Below are 16,750 nucleotides of genomic sequence, written 5' to 3' on the forward strand. Positions count from 1 at the left end.
CCAAGTAGTGGCATTCTTAGGTAATGTAAAAAATGAATAATTGTGATATAAAATAATTATTATAAGAGTCGCTTTGATTTGATAGTTACATCGATTAAAATTTCTAGTAATTTTTCAAAATTTTGGGTCCCGTTAATGCACAAAATGAACCCGTTTTGAACTTCAAGGGTTTTCCATTATGATGGAAGATAATCTAGAAGTTTAGGTGGCATAATATACACATCTACTTGTTGGGTTTGCAACCATTGGCTTACCCAAGCTTGATGACAAACAAGCCACTTTGTATGTATAATAACAATCTAAGACTCTGTGTGTTGAGGTGAATATATCTTCAACCGGCTCAAAGCTTTCATATTTGTTGAGCAACCCCTTCCACACTTAGGTGTCTTGTATTTAACACTATGTCATGTTAGAGATTTCGTCATGCCTTGGACACAAACATGCTGTGAATATTTTAGGGCATGTTTATGCATTTCTTGATCAAGTTAGACAGTTTGTAGTAGTTTGGGTAGTCACCAATAGTTTGGCGGTTTTCACAATAGGCAGATTAGGTTGGGTTGGATAGCCAAGCAAGAGTGCCACATGGCATGCAACATTTTTTTGAAGCATTATTTTATTATTTTATTATTGGCAATTACTTGTATAACAATCAGCTAGCTTTTTTTGGCTAGCTTGGTCATTTTTTATCATTGCTTTTGGCCTGTTTATGACAGGTCTGCCCCCTTGTCATTCTCAGTTGTGATTTGTACACTGAGAGAGATCTTCGATGGAGATACATTCGACAACCTATTGTACGTATCTCCTCTCCTATTCAGCGTTCGTTCTCACTGCAGATATCTGCATTTTGTCTCTTTCCTTCTCCACTCACACAATCCCCCCTGGTCGGGCCCCTTGTTCCTTTCTTTCTTTCGATTTGGTCATACATTTCTGCATTTTTTGTACTTTGACAAGGTATGAGAGTAGTTTGAAGGGCTGATTGATCACGGGCATACCTAAATAGAAGATTTCAACGCAACAAAAGGATGTGTTTTTAGTGTTGAAGGGTGAGTGGGAGAGTTGCATCTTGACATAAGGTTGAAACAATGGAGAAGCTTGGGAAAGGAGCAAAGTAATTGATTTTTTTGCTATTTGTGAAGGAGAAAAGATTGTGTTTTCAGCCTTTTGCTACAGATTATGAGTTTTCATTGTCTTTGGCCGTTGGAGCAGGTTAGGACGAGAGAAGAAAGCCCTAGCAAGCTATATTTTTGGAGTTAAGAGGGGGATGCCCTTGTTTTTGTGCAAGTTATTTAGGTGACAATGTCTTTCAAGCTCGGTGTGGAGTTCAAGGCTATTATGGATTGTAAGGTTTCCCGTGTTATTGGCTCTTCCTCAAGATCAAAAACTTGAGAATTGTTTCATAGGGCAGATAATGATACTTGCCATCTTGGAGTCCTATGATTTGGCATAGCTCGTTATCATGGCTATAGACCGTCCTATAACTCGCGACTTATCCAAGCTTTCTTCAGATGAGAAAGCTCAGTTGGCAAACATTCAAGCACATTGGGACAAACTTGAATGTGTGTATTTGATTGTTCCCATTTCTCTCATGCATATTGGCCATGATAGTCCACATAGAGCATTTGATTGTTGCTAATGATGTATGGCTGGAATTGGATAAGTTGTACAATCAGATGATCGTGATAAAGTGGATGTATTTGGAGGTACAGATGTAGACATTGAATCTGAAAAAGTCCGTCTCCATGTGGGATCATGGCAATAAGTTTTGGCAAAATTGTAGATGCAGGTCCAAACATAGGGAATATGCTTACCTCAGAGGACATGGTGATAACTTTTTTCTCGCAGTTATCGCAGTGATTTATTACATTCTGCTCCACCTTGATTACTTCAATGTAGATAGACACCCTTAAGTGGGAGGAGTTGATTCCCATGATCTTGGATTAGGATGAACAAGTCAAAGAACAGAACGCTCCAAAGATGGAGACGTTAACATGCCAATCTTTTCAAAAGAAGAGGAAGAACAACAAGAAAAGACGGACAAAAAGATCAAGCAAGACAAAGAAAAGGAGTCTACTTGTTACATTTGTGGCAAGATAGGCAATTGAAAGAAGGATTGCCCCAAGAAGGACACCAAGAAGGAGAAATCTACTAAGGACTTAGTAGCACTGGTTGCTCCTTCATCAACAGTTTTCCTACATTTGCAGGTGATTGAGGATCAATGCCGATGGCTTTTGATGCAGCAATGATGGCCCCATAGCCTTCCGAGTGGATTGTAGATAGTGATGATTCTTGCCAAATGATGCCTTCTACAATGGTATTGTCCGTATGTGTTTGATGGATGGGCAATTTCTCATTGGTGATAGTTCTTTGATTCCCATCAAAGGCAAAGTCGATATGTAGTTGATTCCAAATGGGTATGGTGATACTCACACATCAAAGGTTTCTATGTGTCGGGTTTCGGATATCATTTACTTTTAGTGAGCAAGAATTGTGCACTTAGCCTCATGGTCAAATTCAATAAGGATTCCTTTCGAGTTCTTGATGGGAATTTGAGACAAGTTCTTTGTGTAAGTCATGAGGGGAATGGAGTCAACAAGATGTGAAAGCTCAACGGTTGGTCAAAGATGGTAACCAAGAAAAGACACCAAGATATTGCTTTACTTTGGATGCTGATGTTATCTCAAGTAGCAAGGAGCAACCAATCGTTGCCCTTTCTTCTACAAAGGCAAAGTATAGAGTGGCATCTTCTACCACATGTAAATCTGTGTGGCTTTGGAGGCTGCTAGAAGAGTTTGGTTGCCCGCAAACAGGTCCTAGGACACTTCATTGCAACAATGAGAATTGCATTACTTTGGCACGAAACACTGTGTTTCATGCTAGGTCAAAGCTTATTGAGATACAGTACGATATCATTCGAGAAAAGATCTTGGATGAGACTATTGATGTGATTTACTGCAAGCCACAAGATAATCTAACCATTTTCTTAACGAAAGCACTTCCTCGGATTGTTCTACGACAGCATTCCAGATCGCTTAGCCTTGTGCTGCATCTAAGAACTAAGAAGGGGTGTTAGAGATAAGTCGTGACTTGGACTAGCATTCTCAGGCTATAGTTGGTGCAAACAGTTCTCATGAGTAGTGTTACGCATTTTTCCTATCAATTTGGGGCATTTCCAGCAGTTATCATTTATTGGGCAAGTCAAGCATGAGGCAAGCAAGTGGCTGTGCCACATGGCAGCCAGAGGCTGATCACTCATTATTTTATAATTTTATTGTTTTTGGCAGCAGGAGGTGGCACCCTCCTCACTTGTGTCTTCAAGTGGCAAAGAGAGAGATTGGCTCGAGGAGATACTTCAATAGGTCGTTTAGATGTATGCCTTCTTCATTTCAGCATTCATTGACTGCATGTTTCTGCATTCTTCTGTCTCTTTTCTCTCTCCCTCTTCTCTCGTGTTCATTGTCTTTCAATTTTGTCCATACGCTTCTGCACTCACTGCACTCTGACATGAACAAGCTAGTTAAGAATGAAAGGCACACATTGCCAATCACCTATCGATCACCCAATGTCAGATGACTCAGAAGAAGAAGACTATGAGTCCGAAGAAAACAGTCGGGATGGATGAGCACGAGTGATTCCTTTCACCTCCCAACCTTGCCTAGTATTTTGCTGGCCAGACCATCGTGATCCGATTGCCAGCCGTCAAACCTTGGTGAGTCCTACTATTCTTGGACTCTCTTCAGTTCTAGGCTTCCCTTAACCCCGTTCGGGCGCCCAAGAGCCCGGACGGTCATCCTCGTGCATGTTCCCCTTGATTTACCTTAATGTCACATTAAATGTCACTTTAATGTCACATTCAATGTTTGAGACCTTAATGTCACATTAAATATCACTTTAATGTCACATTAATGTCACATTTCCTTCCCCTTAAGAATCGGTTTCGTCCTCGAAAACGATACTTGGAAGGTCTAACTGTAAATCGGGAAACCTTTTCTTTAAAGTACTTACTCGCTCCCATGTTGAGCTTTCTTCTGAACAATCTTTCCACTTAACCAAATTTGATAAATAGTATTCCTCGTTCGTCTATTACGAACATTTAATATTCTTTCTGGTTCATGTAGATTAGATTGGTCATTGAATAGCTCCTCAATGTCATCATTTAAGATTAGATTATCCAAATCACCCAGCTTTTTTCTTAATTTATTTACATGAAAAACTAGATGTATTTTACTACCAGCAGGTAGTTGGAGCTTGTAAGCCAATTCTCCCACCTTTTTAAGTATTATGAAAGGACCACAATACCTTGGTGAAAGCTTTGGACATTGTCCCTTTTTCATAGTTTTAGTTTGTTCAGGCACACCTTAAGATAGACCAATTCTCCTTCTTCAAAGGAGATGTCTCTTCGGTGAGGATCTGCATATGCTCTAGCTCGGTTTTGAGCCTTTTTAATATTTTCTTGAGCAAATTTTAACATATTATTCATATCCTCCAAAAAGTCTTTAGCTGCCTGAACCTTTTCGTTATGCAGTCCTACTGCAAAAGGAGCTCTAGGCTGAAACCCATACATTAACATAAATGGACTATATCCAGTGGAAGAGTGCTTGGCACTATTATATGCAAACTCTGCTATCGGTAGATACTCTTCCCAATTAGTTTGCCTTTTACTTACATATGCCCTGAGCATATCTTCAAGAATTTGGTTAACCCTTTCAGTTTGCCCATCTGTTTGCGGATGATCCGCCGTACTCATGCTAAGTTTAGTATCCAATTTCCTAAATACCGCACGCCAAAATTGGCTATCAAATTTTCTATCCCGATCAGAAACTATATTTGCCGGAAGGCCATTCAATCGGTATATGTTCTCTACGAACAATCTAGCCAATTCTGGTGTTTTAACATCAATTGAAGTTGGAATAAACCTAGGCATTTTGGTTAACCTATCCACAATCACCCACACAGAGTCGTGCCCCCTCTGTGTTCTAGGTAAAGCAGCAATAAAGTCCATGGAGATACTCTCCCATTTTCCCGAATGAATCTCTAGTGGATGGAAAAGTCCTCCCATTTTCAATCTTTCAGCTTTATTAACCTGGCATTTATTACATTTGACCACATAGTCAAGGACGTCCTTATTCATTCCAGGCCAATAGAACTGCCTTTTAATAAGACTATAAGTCTTATTAACTCCTGGATGTCCCGCGCTAGGGGTATCATGACACTCAAAGAGTATCTGGCGCCTTATTTCTGTATCTTTCAGGACACATATCCTACCCTTGTAGAGTAAATAACCATTATCAATGGTAAAATTCTTCCACTTGAATCGAGTTTGATCAACCCCTGATGCTCCATTTCCTTATTGAACATCCTCAAATATTTCTTCCTCAGTAGAAGCACTTTCATTTGGATCCCCATTTTTTATTGCTTCCCATATGTTAGAATATGCCGGATCAACCTGGCAATTCCCTTTTAAAGATTCAAGCAAGTTGGAAGTGAATTGAGTAAAACTCAACTCATGATCCGATAAAATCAAAAGTTTGGCACCGTACAGATAGTGCCTCCATTTCTTCATTGCATATACTATTGCATACAGCTCCCTCTCATAAACAGAATAATTCTGTTTTGCACGATCTAATTTCTTGCTTTCAAAAGCAACTGGTCGATCTTCTTGTAATAAGACCGCGCCTATCGCCTTATCACTGGCATCAACTTCAACCACAAACGGTTTATTGGGATCCACAATTAATAATACTGGAGCTGTAGCAATAGCTACCTTAAGTTTTTGAAAACTTTCATTTTGGTCTGTTCGCCAATTAAACCTTTTTCCTTTCCCTTTAAGTTGGCCTGTCATTGGAACAGCTATTTTGGCATAATCTCGAATGAATCTACGATAAAATCCAGATAAACCTAGGAAGATCTGCAGCTCTTCCAGGTTCCCTGGAGGTGGCCATTCAATAATTGCCCTTACTTTTTCTGGATCCATGTTTATTCCCTCTTTCGAGATAATATGCCCCAGATATTTGACTTCTTGTGCAAAGAATTTACATTTAGTTTTCTTCGCATAAAGGGAATGTGTTCTTAACAGTTGGAATACTAATTGTAAGTGTTCTAAATGTTCTTCTCTTGATTTACTAAAGATCAAGATATCATCCAAGAAGACTACTACAAAAAGTCCTAGATAGGGCCGTAAAACACTATTCATCGGCTTCATAAAGGTAGCTGGTGCATTAGTGAGGCCAAAAGGCATAACCAAAAAATCATAATGCCCGTATCTAGTACGAAATGCTGTCTTGGGAACATCTTGTGCCTTAATTCTTACTTGGTGATAACCTGATCTTAAATCTATCTTTGTGAAGAATTTTGCCCCTTGCAATTGATCAAAAAGATCTTCCATTCTGGGCATAGGAAATTTATTCTTCACCGTTATTTTATTAAGTGCTCTATAGTCAACACAAAGTCGCATAGAACCATCTTTTTTCTTTACCAATAAAATTAGTGAAGCCCAAGGTGAATTACTCGGTTGTATAAACCCTTTATCAAGGTAATTCTTAATTTGTCTTTCAACTTCTTGATGCTGTGTTTCACTTAACCTATACGGTGGTTTAGAAATAGGGTGTGTATCCTTATTTATGTCAATTGGGTGATTTATATCACCCCTATCTGGTGGAAGGCCACTTGGTAAATCTGAAGGAAACACATCTTTAAAATCATCTAACAAACTACTTAATTCATTATTAACATTCAACTCACAAACATAAGAAAATTGTTGCTTTATATTACAGAAAGTAAAAGTGTTCTATACAGGAAGAGACCATAACATATATACCTCACAAACTTCCTTCTTTATCAGCTTCTGAACTTCAGTAGAACACACAGCAAAGGATTATCAGATACTTCATGTTCACCTTGAATGACAAAAGTCTTACCATCCCTTTCAAATTCCAGTGTATTATGGTGATAACTACGTTTTAAGGATGGTTCCAATCCCCATAGCCACTCCCTCCCTAGAGCAATATCAGCTCTTTCCATGTTCATAATTTGGAAATCAAGTTTATCTTTATATCCTTGAATCTCAATTTCCAAATTGGATACCATTGTATCCCATATTTTATTGTCTTGGCCTTGCAACATACGAACAACATATTGATGTCCACTCTTTTGTTGGGGAAGTTTCAATTTTTTGACAAGTGCATAATTTATTAAATTATGTGTGGCAAAGTCATCAATCATGACTCTAACCCTCTTTCCAACTATCAATCCATGTACTCTTAAGTAAATCATGTGGCCCAAAATTAGGCTGCCACATAGAAGTTGCCATGCAACACTTATGTTGTACATCCATATGCAAGACCTCTAAAGATTTGTACTTTTCATGCCCCTTTAATTCTAAGGTCTGCACTACATGGATTTGTTTTTCTTTTCCCTTGCCCGGTCCTTATCCTTTCCTTTGTCTTCCCCCTTTTTCTTTTGAGGGCAATTCCAAGCAGCATGGTTAGGGGATAGGCAATTGAAACACAACTTTTCTTTTTGGGCCTTATCAAAGTCATCAGGACTTAACTTTAGCCTCACATATGGTTTCTTTTCAAAAGGTTGTTTTTTACCCTTAAAGAATGGCATTTTCCTTTTAAATTTGCCCACAAATTTTGAGGTTTCCAATTCCTTAGACTTGGGCTCCGTATCAGTGAGACTAGTGAGTGTACCTGGACGCATACTATCTTCATGAATTAATGCAAATTTTATTGCATCTTCCAGCGTCTTAGGTGAACTCCTTTTTACTTCCTTTTTACAAGCTTTGTCTAGTCCCCTAATAAATCCTCTTGTCTTTTGAAATTCATCTATTCCTTCCAATTTGAGAATTATCTCACGATATTCCTCCAGATATGTCAGCAGGGGTCTTCCCTTTTGTCTGACATAATCCCAATCTTCCCAATTTCTTTCCATTTCATTTTCAGGAAGGAATTCTTTCAAAAAGACGGATTCAAATTGAGCCCAAGTTTCAAGTATTTTATTTGCCTCCTTTAAAGTTCGCCACCACTTATATGCTTTGGGCCCCAAAGTTAAACTAGCCTCCAGTGCTTGGAGATGTGGTGGGGTATTCTTAAGTTTATGTAAATCTTCCCATTTTTGGAGGAAATTAAAGATTGTATCTTTATTTCTATATTTTTCCTCCCCGTGAAACTGAGGTGGTTTCATATCCTTTAGAACTTGATTATCCCTCAATTTATGGTGGGGTTCCTTAGGATCTCGCGTAGTCACATCTAAATCTTTCGATGAAGATGGGACATCCGAGATTTCTATCTTATTTTTATCTCTTTCTAATAATAAAGTTAATTGAGATTTTATTTCAGTGAGTGTTTGGGTTAAAAATTCCATTTGAACCCCCTGAGCTTGCACACGAGCAGTAAGATCATCAAATTGCTCTCGTGTAGCAAAAAATTCTTCCCACTGTTCTTCTTGCATTTCTGGTTCATGGGGATCTGCCATAGGGTGGTCCCCAAAACTAGAACCTTCCATTACTCTCTTTTTCCCTTTTTCTGCCATTAATACACTGGAATTGGAAAGCAAAGATAAGAAATTTGCATACAAAGTAAAGTACTTCCCTGATTTTAATGGCAGGCAGTTGTTGCTGGTTTGTAAATAAACCCGAAGAGTAAGGAACAAATTTTATCGCCTGAACAAAGTCGGTCATGCAGGAAATGGAGCTTCTTTGCAGAAACGACTAGTATTCAGCCCCCTTCTTTAATAATCACGCAGGCCATCAATGCCCCTTTCCTGAACTTGCTCTCTGCTGAGCTTGTACTTGTGATGCAAGTGCAGTCGAGGCTGATAAGAAAAATTCCAAACGTACAGTCGACTGATCAGACACACATCAGAAAATAGCTTCAGCTTCAGCCTGCGAAAAGGGAAAAGAATGTGTGATCCGTTGGTGCGTTTACAGACGGGCGTGAACCAGGATTCGGCGGCGCACGATCCAGCATACGGCGTTTTTTTTATAAAAGATATCTTCCCCGCCTTTTAATACATGACGTAGATAATCGTCACGTCAAGTTTTACGTGACATGTCACCAAGTGTTTGACCAGCGGCTTCACGGATCCTTCACGGGTCGACGAGGCAAGACCCGTCGACTGAAATGATTAGCGTGACGAATGAAACCCGTCGACTGAATGAATAGCGGGACGACTGAAACCATCGACTGCCTTTTCGTAGAAGAACTCCACGGATCCTTCACGGCTAAACCCGTCAGCTCTGATACCAATGTCAAATGACTCAGAATAAGAAGACTATAAGTCCGAAGAAAACAGTCGGGATGGATGAGCACGAGTGATTCCTTTCACCTCCCAGCCTTGCCTAGTATTTTGCTGGCCAGACCATCGTGATCCGATTGCCAGCCGTCAAACCTTAGTGAGTCCTACTATTCTTGGACTCTCTTCAGTTCTAGGCTCCCCTTAACCCCGTTCGGGCGCCCAAGAGCCCGGACGCTCATCCTCGTGCATGTTCCCCTTGATTTACCTTAATGTCACATTAAATGTCACTTTAATGTCACATTCAATGTTTGTGACCTTAATGTCACATTAAATATCACTTTAATGTCACATTAATGTCACACCCAAGGTGTGATCCTGAAGTGCAAGCAAACTTCTAAACCTTTAAAATGTGGATTGAACCTATGACAGTTGTTGTCAAAAAGCATTTGAACAGGCTTATCCATGTCTTAAGACAAGACGGTTGAGTGAGGAACAACTAAACAGTTGCTCAAGGAGTAGGCAATGAAATTAATGAAGATGTTGCGGAGACAAGTTGGCGCATGGCAAGGATGCTCTCATTGGTGACAAATGACCTTTCCAGTACTTGTATGCTTCTATGGGAAGGGTGGAACCTGTGTTGAACAGTCAAAAAAGTGACCTCTTCTTGAAAGTATTATAAATATCCCTAAGCATCCAAAATTGCCAACAATCAAGACCGATGTTGAGCCACGAAGTGCATTGCAAGCTTAAAACATTCAATTAGCTCTTAAAAAGAGTCCCAAAACTGTAAATTACCAAACTTTACTAGAGAATGTCTGTGTCCGATAAGCCAAAACCCTAATTTTGGAAGGATCCACATCTATAAATAGAAGACTGCCCACCACTCAGCCTCGTCCTTGTTTTTGCACATCTACACACACCCGATCAGCTTGCGCCCTGTTCCACTGCTGTCTACACCCCGCAAGGAGGACATCTCAATTTGTGGACTGCATATCCAGCCTGCCCAGCTGAGGTGCACCCTTGGCAGTTGTCCCCCACCATCTGCAGCCTGTTCTGAAGCCTTTAACACCTGCATTTGCTGCAGTCAACTGTCGTTCAGCTCAGTCCGGAGGTTTTCATAGCATGCGATTGTCAAGTGCGGCCCCAAAGAGCTGCCTTTGCAGCTGTCTGCTGTCATGGCACTCTCAGTTTGCTGTCGACCCTTGTGTTTTGCAGGCTGGTCTGCTTTTCCAACTACTGCCCTCCCATTTTCACCTCCCGCACAAGCTGCCCTGCTGCAACTGCCACTTTCAGTCTGATCCAAACTATCAGATCTGTGTTTGTAGGTGCTGACTGCTTACAAAGGCTACCTATTGCACTTCAGGGTCTGTTCATAGTACAAAAAACTCTCCAGCTCATCTCTGCCCTACTCGATTCTAAGATTAGGGGTTCCAAGGTTTTGTATTCACTCTTCAATAGTGTGTTTACTGCATTGAGCATTGTGCTCATTTATTATTCATTCTTCAGTGCTCATTTTCTTTGAGTTACAAGTGCAACCAACGCTCTGCAGTCATTGAAACCTGGACCAAGCAACCCTGCTACATATAAAGCAACAGATGGTTGGTCCAAGAATTCATGTCATCATGCACTAACTAAAGCATCTCAGACTACTGAGATAACTGCACAGCCAAATGACCGATGAGACAGAAAGAGTGCTTTAGGCACACTTCAACAGAAGTCACTATAGCAGGGCAGGTATGTACGTAGCTTACCTGTCATCAATAGGCACGCAAGATATTGTTATATCAGCATCACTATCCTTATGCTTCTGCAAAACGAACACAAAATAGGCATTATTATCAGGAAACATTATTCATCACACACCATTAGCAACCATCACGAACTTCTAACTAAAGGAAATATAGGCCATGCCAAAGTTGCCCCACCCCCCAAAAAGAAAAGAAGCTAACCTGCACAAAGTCCATGTAGTCCATCCGATACAGATGATCACCAGAAAGAATGAGAACATGTTCAATGTCTGCATTTTTAGCATCCTACATAAACAAAGTGAAATTTATGAGTGCAACAAAGACAAGATCAAAAGAACAACAAAAAATCACATTCATTTCTGATAAATATACAGCCATCAGACCTTGACAATAGACCAACTTTCTGCAATAATAATTGAATTTTAGACCCGCATTGTACTGCATTTTTAACCCATTATCTATATGGCAACATGATAAGGACATGAGGAAAACAGCTGACAAAACTGAACAAACATCTAGTATTTAAGATAGACAAGAGATAGTAAACCACTTTGATAGGTGCTTGATATCTTCGAGCACACACATTCACATTTTCAAAAAAAATTGCTGTACCAACAAATAGGTTAAGCAGACCATCAATATCCAAAAACGATGAACACCTCAGATGTGATCGTTTAATATCATTATGACACAAGCAGATTGACATGATAATGAAAACCTTGTAATCTGCTAAAATTAAGTTTCTAGCCATTATTACCATCACAACCATCCTCACAAGTCACTAACATCACTCTTTACAGAGCATCACAGTCATTTCTCTAGATAACACACAATCTCTTTCTTATAACAATCCCCTTCCCACAAGACATCATACTTATAAGTCACAGCAGAGATGAGTATTCATCAAGTATCACAGGGCATCTTACAATCCATTTCTCACAACAACACACAACTCGTCTTATCACAATTGGCTTCTTACAAGACATCACACATACAAGTCACAGCAGAGTGAGTGTTCATCAAGCATCTAACAAATTGCACGTACTAGACAATCCGCTCCTCAGGAGACATCACACATAACTCACAGCAAATACAAACATTTCACCAGGTGATTAACAATTGAGTGTTTACTATATGAAGATTAATATACATGAAGAGTATAAATTTGCAGTTATGTGTATACAGTTTTTTGAACACTTCAAGGGTAAATTGTTGGTTTGCGATGAGTTATACATCTATTCTCCTGCTGCTTATTTTGGAAATCACAATTTTCATTACAGTTCCTAAACCTGACTATGTCACCAAGAGTTAACTACAAATTAGCACATGAAAGTGTGCCCACTGTGAGCTCAGTAGTGGTATCATTTCTCACACATCCTAACTTATCACATCTACAAGAGTTGTACCAAATATAGGCACTTCTGGCTTGGCTGTATAAAGCTTCTAAAAGCACTTACAAGATAAGCAAAGTCTTTGAGATTTAGCCCCACATTGGTAAGGACTATTATACACTTTAAGGCATTGAAATTTTCCAATAGCATCACAGATGCCTTTAGACTTCTAAAAGCACTTACAAGATAAGCAAGAGTCTTTGAGATTTAGCCCCACATTGGTAAGGATTAATATACACTTTAAGGCATTGAAAATTTCCAATAGCATCACAGATGCCTTTAGACTTCTAAAAGCACTTACAAGATAAGCAAGAGTCTTTGAGATTTAGCCCCACATTGGTAAGGATTATTATACACTTTAAGGCATTGAAATTTTTCAAAAGCATCACAGATGACTTTAGACTTCACAAGACCCATGGGTTGGACTCTTTATTAGTATGATTAGCTTATAGGAAGTCAAATCTGTGCAATCGGCTCAGAAGACCTCTGATAGTCACCTCAAAGAGCCATGTGAACTGCCGCACAGCATCAGCAGTACCCTGAAACCAGTTCATTCCCGCTTCTCCAGGTCTTTGTGTAGCTGCCAATACCTGATCATGTCTGTCATCTTGTCAGTTTCAAATACCACAAGAAAATGCAGTACTGAGGCTTCCATGGGAAACATGTGTAATTGTCACAATAATAGCAGGCATCCAAACCGTGACAACTCTTTCATATCTAAATCAACTGTGCAAAGTTTGCTCAGACAAGTCATGATCCACTGCATTTTAGCATCTGCATAAATTCGATTGCCTATACAGATGTTTGCAACAGTTCTACAGACCTACAGTGCTGCAACCGTACAACATGAGGTCAATAGACTGATGCAGACCAATCCCAAAACTCCAGGCTACCTTCAAATCACAGAACAAGAAGACTGATGATGCAGATTAGACACATGCACCAGTCAAGCATATAAAGTTTGCATCTGACAATCAAAATTTCCACAGAACAAGGCTTCTAAGAATGGAAAAGAGGCTGCCACAACATGTGGCTGCCAGGACTCCAAGTTACAATGAATAGAAATAAAATTCTGAATCCCCCCTCAGCAGAAAACACTAGTGTAATCATCATTCATGTAAAGGATAACCACACTCGAAACAGATGCATTCTTGAAAACCATAATGTAGTTGATCATCATTTATGTAAGGACACCCACACTCAGAAAATGCAGATTTGTGTGATAGCATGGCACTCCCTTAGATTTAACACATGTTACAAGTACAACAAAAGAATGCAAGATTCAGAGCTATGCAACTAGAAGCAGACAGATCATCGCAGACCATAACCTACTATAAACCACACTCACAAATATTTATGTCTTAGCACGAATAACAATCCCTTTGAATTAAAGGCATGTTACAAGTACAACAAAAGAATGCGACAAGCTATGCAACTAGACACAGATACATACTTGCAAATCTTTAAACAATCTAACCACCTGCAGCAGCAGCAGCAGTTAAAACCTACATTCTTGGAAACCTTCAGACAATCTAACCAGGTACCAGCACTTAAAACCTACAGCATACCTACAAAATCATCTATATACCCACTACCAGTTAACTACGAATGGACCGGCATTCTGCAAGTGTGTGTGCTACACACTCAACCTATGCTCAATCGACTGCAGACAGGTACCACTTAAATAACCATCTAACTCTCTTTGAATCATGTACTCCATACAATAAGTTCTGAGTGTAAGGTCTGGAGCGGTTACCTCCACAAAGCCATCACCAAAGTTGACACCATTGCCAAAATTGTATGTTCGAGCAAGATGTCGATTAAGAGAAGCTGAGTTGAACTGGGTAAGAATGAAAACTTTGTTGATGCCACAATTGATACAGTTACTCATAGGTACATCTATAAGCCTGTACGCACCACCGATAGGTACCTAACCATACATCAAAACGTTAGAAAAGCTCATGGGACAAACTACCAATAATCAAGTTCACGATAGCTTATGAGGCAGAACTATACTGCTGGTTTTGCACGTCGCTTTGTTAGAGGAAACAGTCGAGTTCCAGCTCCTCCACCTAGAATAATGGAAACCACAGTCCGGGGGTCTGCGCGAGGTTTCTCCACGGCAGGAACCTGCATGCAGCAACCCTTATAAGATTAGCTGCGATCCTCGATGTTGTGAACAACATGAATTACCATGAAAGCCTCAATCAACTAAAACATTGCAATCCGAAACTGTCCGCATCTCTGTCCTTCGATTGTATACTCTTTTCAGTTAGCGTTGATTACTTGTCTAAACAGAGTTGTGACCTGTGAAGCCGTGTCGTATCGCTACGATCAGGGCGAATATGTAAGAAATCTGAAGCTCATCCATTACGGGAAAGAAAAACAGACTTGATAGTTCCTAAGTGAATAATGGCGCCATTGATATACAACCAAGAACAAAACCACTTCCATTGCTTGTACAACTAACGGTGACGATCCAAATTGAGGTTAAAAGTGTGAACAAGAGACTAATCCACCAAAGTAGGCTATAGGTGGCTATAACCCTCAACCACGAAGGAACGTTACATCGGTGAATCGAAAGCAGGTCTGGTTAATATTTATTTCACCGGATCTTGGTTGAAGAAAATGTTTGAGTTTTAGCCACTTCCTATACATAGTTCGGGCAATAGAACGAAGACAGAAGAACTGCACACGTGCAAGCCAACGTATCGGATTCTAAATTTGGCCAGCCATACACATTGAGGCTTTACTTCGTATACATAATTACGAGCAATTGCCGCTTGGTCTGATACGCTCAAAAGGCAGGGATTCCGCATCAATAATTAGGAGAAACTCGCAAAACTATTTTCCTGACTCAAACATAATTGCAGCAATAGGCCAGCATTCTCGGAAAACGTAAGTTTGCATTTCAAAAGCCTGGGCCCTGTAGGAAGCACAAATTTTCGACCAAGGAGCTCCTCTCTCGAAGGGCCTGCACAAGGCACAAATTACCAACCGTGGGGCTCGTCTCTCAAAGCTACAAGTTTGCAACCGATGAGCTGCGACTTGCGATTGCCATTGACCGATCTAGTAATGCACGAAGCAAGGGCCATACGGTGCTAGTACAGTTTCTGATCGAGGATTGACAGACTATTAACGAGAAGTTGTAAACGTACCAATCGAAATAGGCATAAAACAAATGTGAGAACTAAGGCTTGAAAAATAGCACGGACATAGCGAGGATAATTAACTCACCGTTAGCGGCTGAGCGACGTCGGACAAAACAGAGGTAGAGGCGCGACATTGCCATTGCTGCTGGCGATACTGGCCGCAGGAGGAAGGCGAAGCAGCCAAGCAGAAGCGGTGGTGAGAGCCACCGAGGATGCCAGTGCCAAGAAAGGAAGAAGAAGAGGAAGAAGACGTGGCGGAAGATGAAGACGTGCAGCCAGAAGTGCAGATGAAAGAGGACGACAAGACGAGGGAGTCTGTAGCCATGGCAAGAAAGGCAGCAAGTTCGGAGTTCGAAAGGAATGCTTTGAAAGTCGGGCAGTTTTTGCAAGTGAAAAGAAAAGCTTGAAAGGCAGGTCGCAAGTGAAACACTGGACGAATGAGCAAATGGAGACGGCTAGGGTGTCGTTACGCCATAGCTACGCCAATCAGAGAAGAAAATATACTGTATTTTGATCAGTCCGCTTCTGTCCCTCTCTCTCTCTCTTCTGTCGGGTTTTTTGTTGGTGGCGATGCATAACCCCGAACTGTGCACTTCACAAGCCCAAGCTTCTTCGGTGGAAAAGGCCAGCTCGCTCTATCCTCAATCCCAGGCGTCCATTTCGCCCATCGAATGGCTGGCGTTCTTTTGTCCGTGCCTGGGCTCCTTTTGCAGTCCTTCACAAGATCCTCTCCAATTTTCTCCTCTTTTTCTCCAATTTTTCTCCAATTTTTCTCCCGCGAAACTTGTATTTTTTGTGGTTTGAACTTCGAAGGTGCTGTCACGCTGTTTTAATATTTCCGAATATAAAGATCTACTAAGGTTCTAGCATCTTGGGGCATATGCAAACACCCTTTCGCAATCAGGTTGATGGAAAAGGAGGCTGACACAAAAGCTCTTTCCTATGTTGTATATCAAGTGCCTAAAGTATGATACAACTAGGAAGGCCCATTACACACCACGCACAAACCGTTACTCACTAAGCACTATAATGTATACATATTATCTCTTATTTTGAGATCTACCGAGCCTATCACTGGACCTCGCAAAATCCTATGTGGCACCATTCTAGGAGTCTTGAGAGAAAATGCAACTCATCTCTCTCTCTCTCTCTCTCTCTCTCTCTCTCTCTCTCTCTCTCTCTCTCTCTCTCTCTCTCTCTCTCTCTCTCTCTCTCTCTCTCTCTC

The 16,750-nt window shown here is 40.5% G+C and overlaps 1 protein-coding gene across 3 annotated transcripts in view; it reads right to left on the bottom strand.

The window, feature by feature from the left end:
• The window catches only part of LOC148019048 (glucose-1-phosphate adenylyltransferase large subunit 3, chloroplastic/amyloplastic-like), a 35,008-nt gene extending 18,843 nt beyond the window's left edge, over positions 1-16,165 (bottom strand). For 2 of the 3 annotated variants that reach the window (XR_015695070.1, XM_087701603.1), the window contains exons 1-6: positions 15,611-16,165; positions 14,390-14,503; positions 14,130-14,303; positions 12,871-12,963; positions 11,184-11,267; positions 10,986-11,041 (exon numbers count right to left, since the gene is read on the bottom strand). Coding sequence is in view for 2 of the 3 variants with exons in the window: in XM_087701603.1 (XP_087557729.1) it covers positions 10,986-11,041; positions 11,184-11,267; positions 12,871-12,963; positions 14,130-14,303; positions 14,390-14,503; positions 15,611-15,850 (761 nt within the window). In the remaining variant the exon portion in view is untranslated. The remainder of the gene's footprint in view (positions 1-10,985; positions 11,042-11,183; positions 11,268-12,870; positions 12,964-14,129; positions 14,304-14,389; positions 14,504-15,610) is intronic. The other variant, XM_087701604.1, reaches the window with a different exon arrangement.
• Positions 16,166-16,750: the final 585 nt, after the last annotated feature.

Source organism: Lygodium microphyllum, chromosome 20, assembly GCF_053477565.2.
Source record: "Lygodium microphyllum isolate KBCC chromosome 20, Lygodium_microphyllum_v1.1.10, whole genome shotgun sequence".
NCBI lineage: Eukaryota > Viridiplantae > Streptophyta > Polypodiopsida > Schizaeales > Lygodiaceae > Lygodium > Lygodium microphyllum.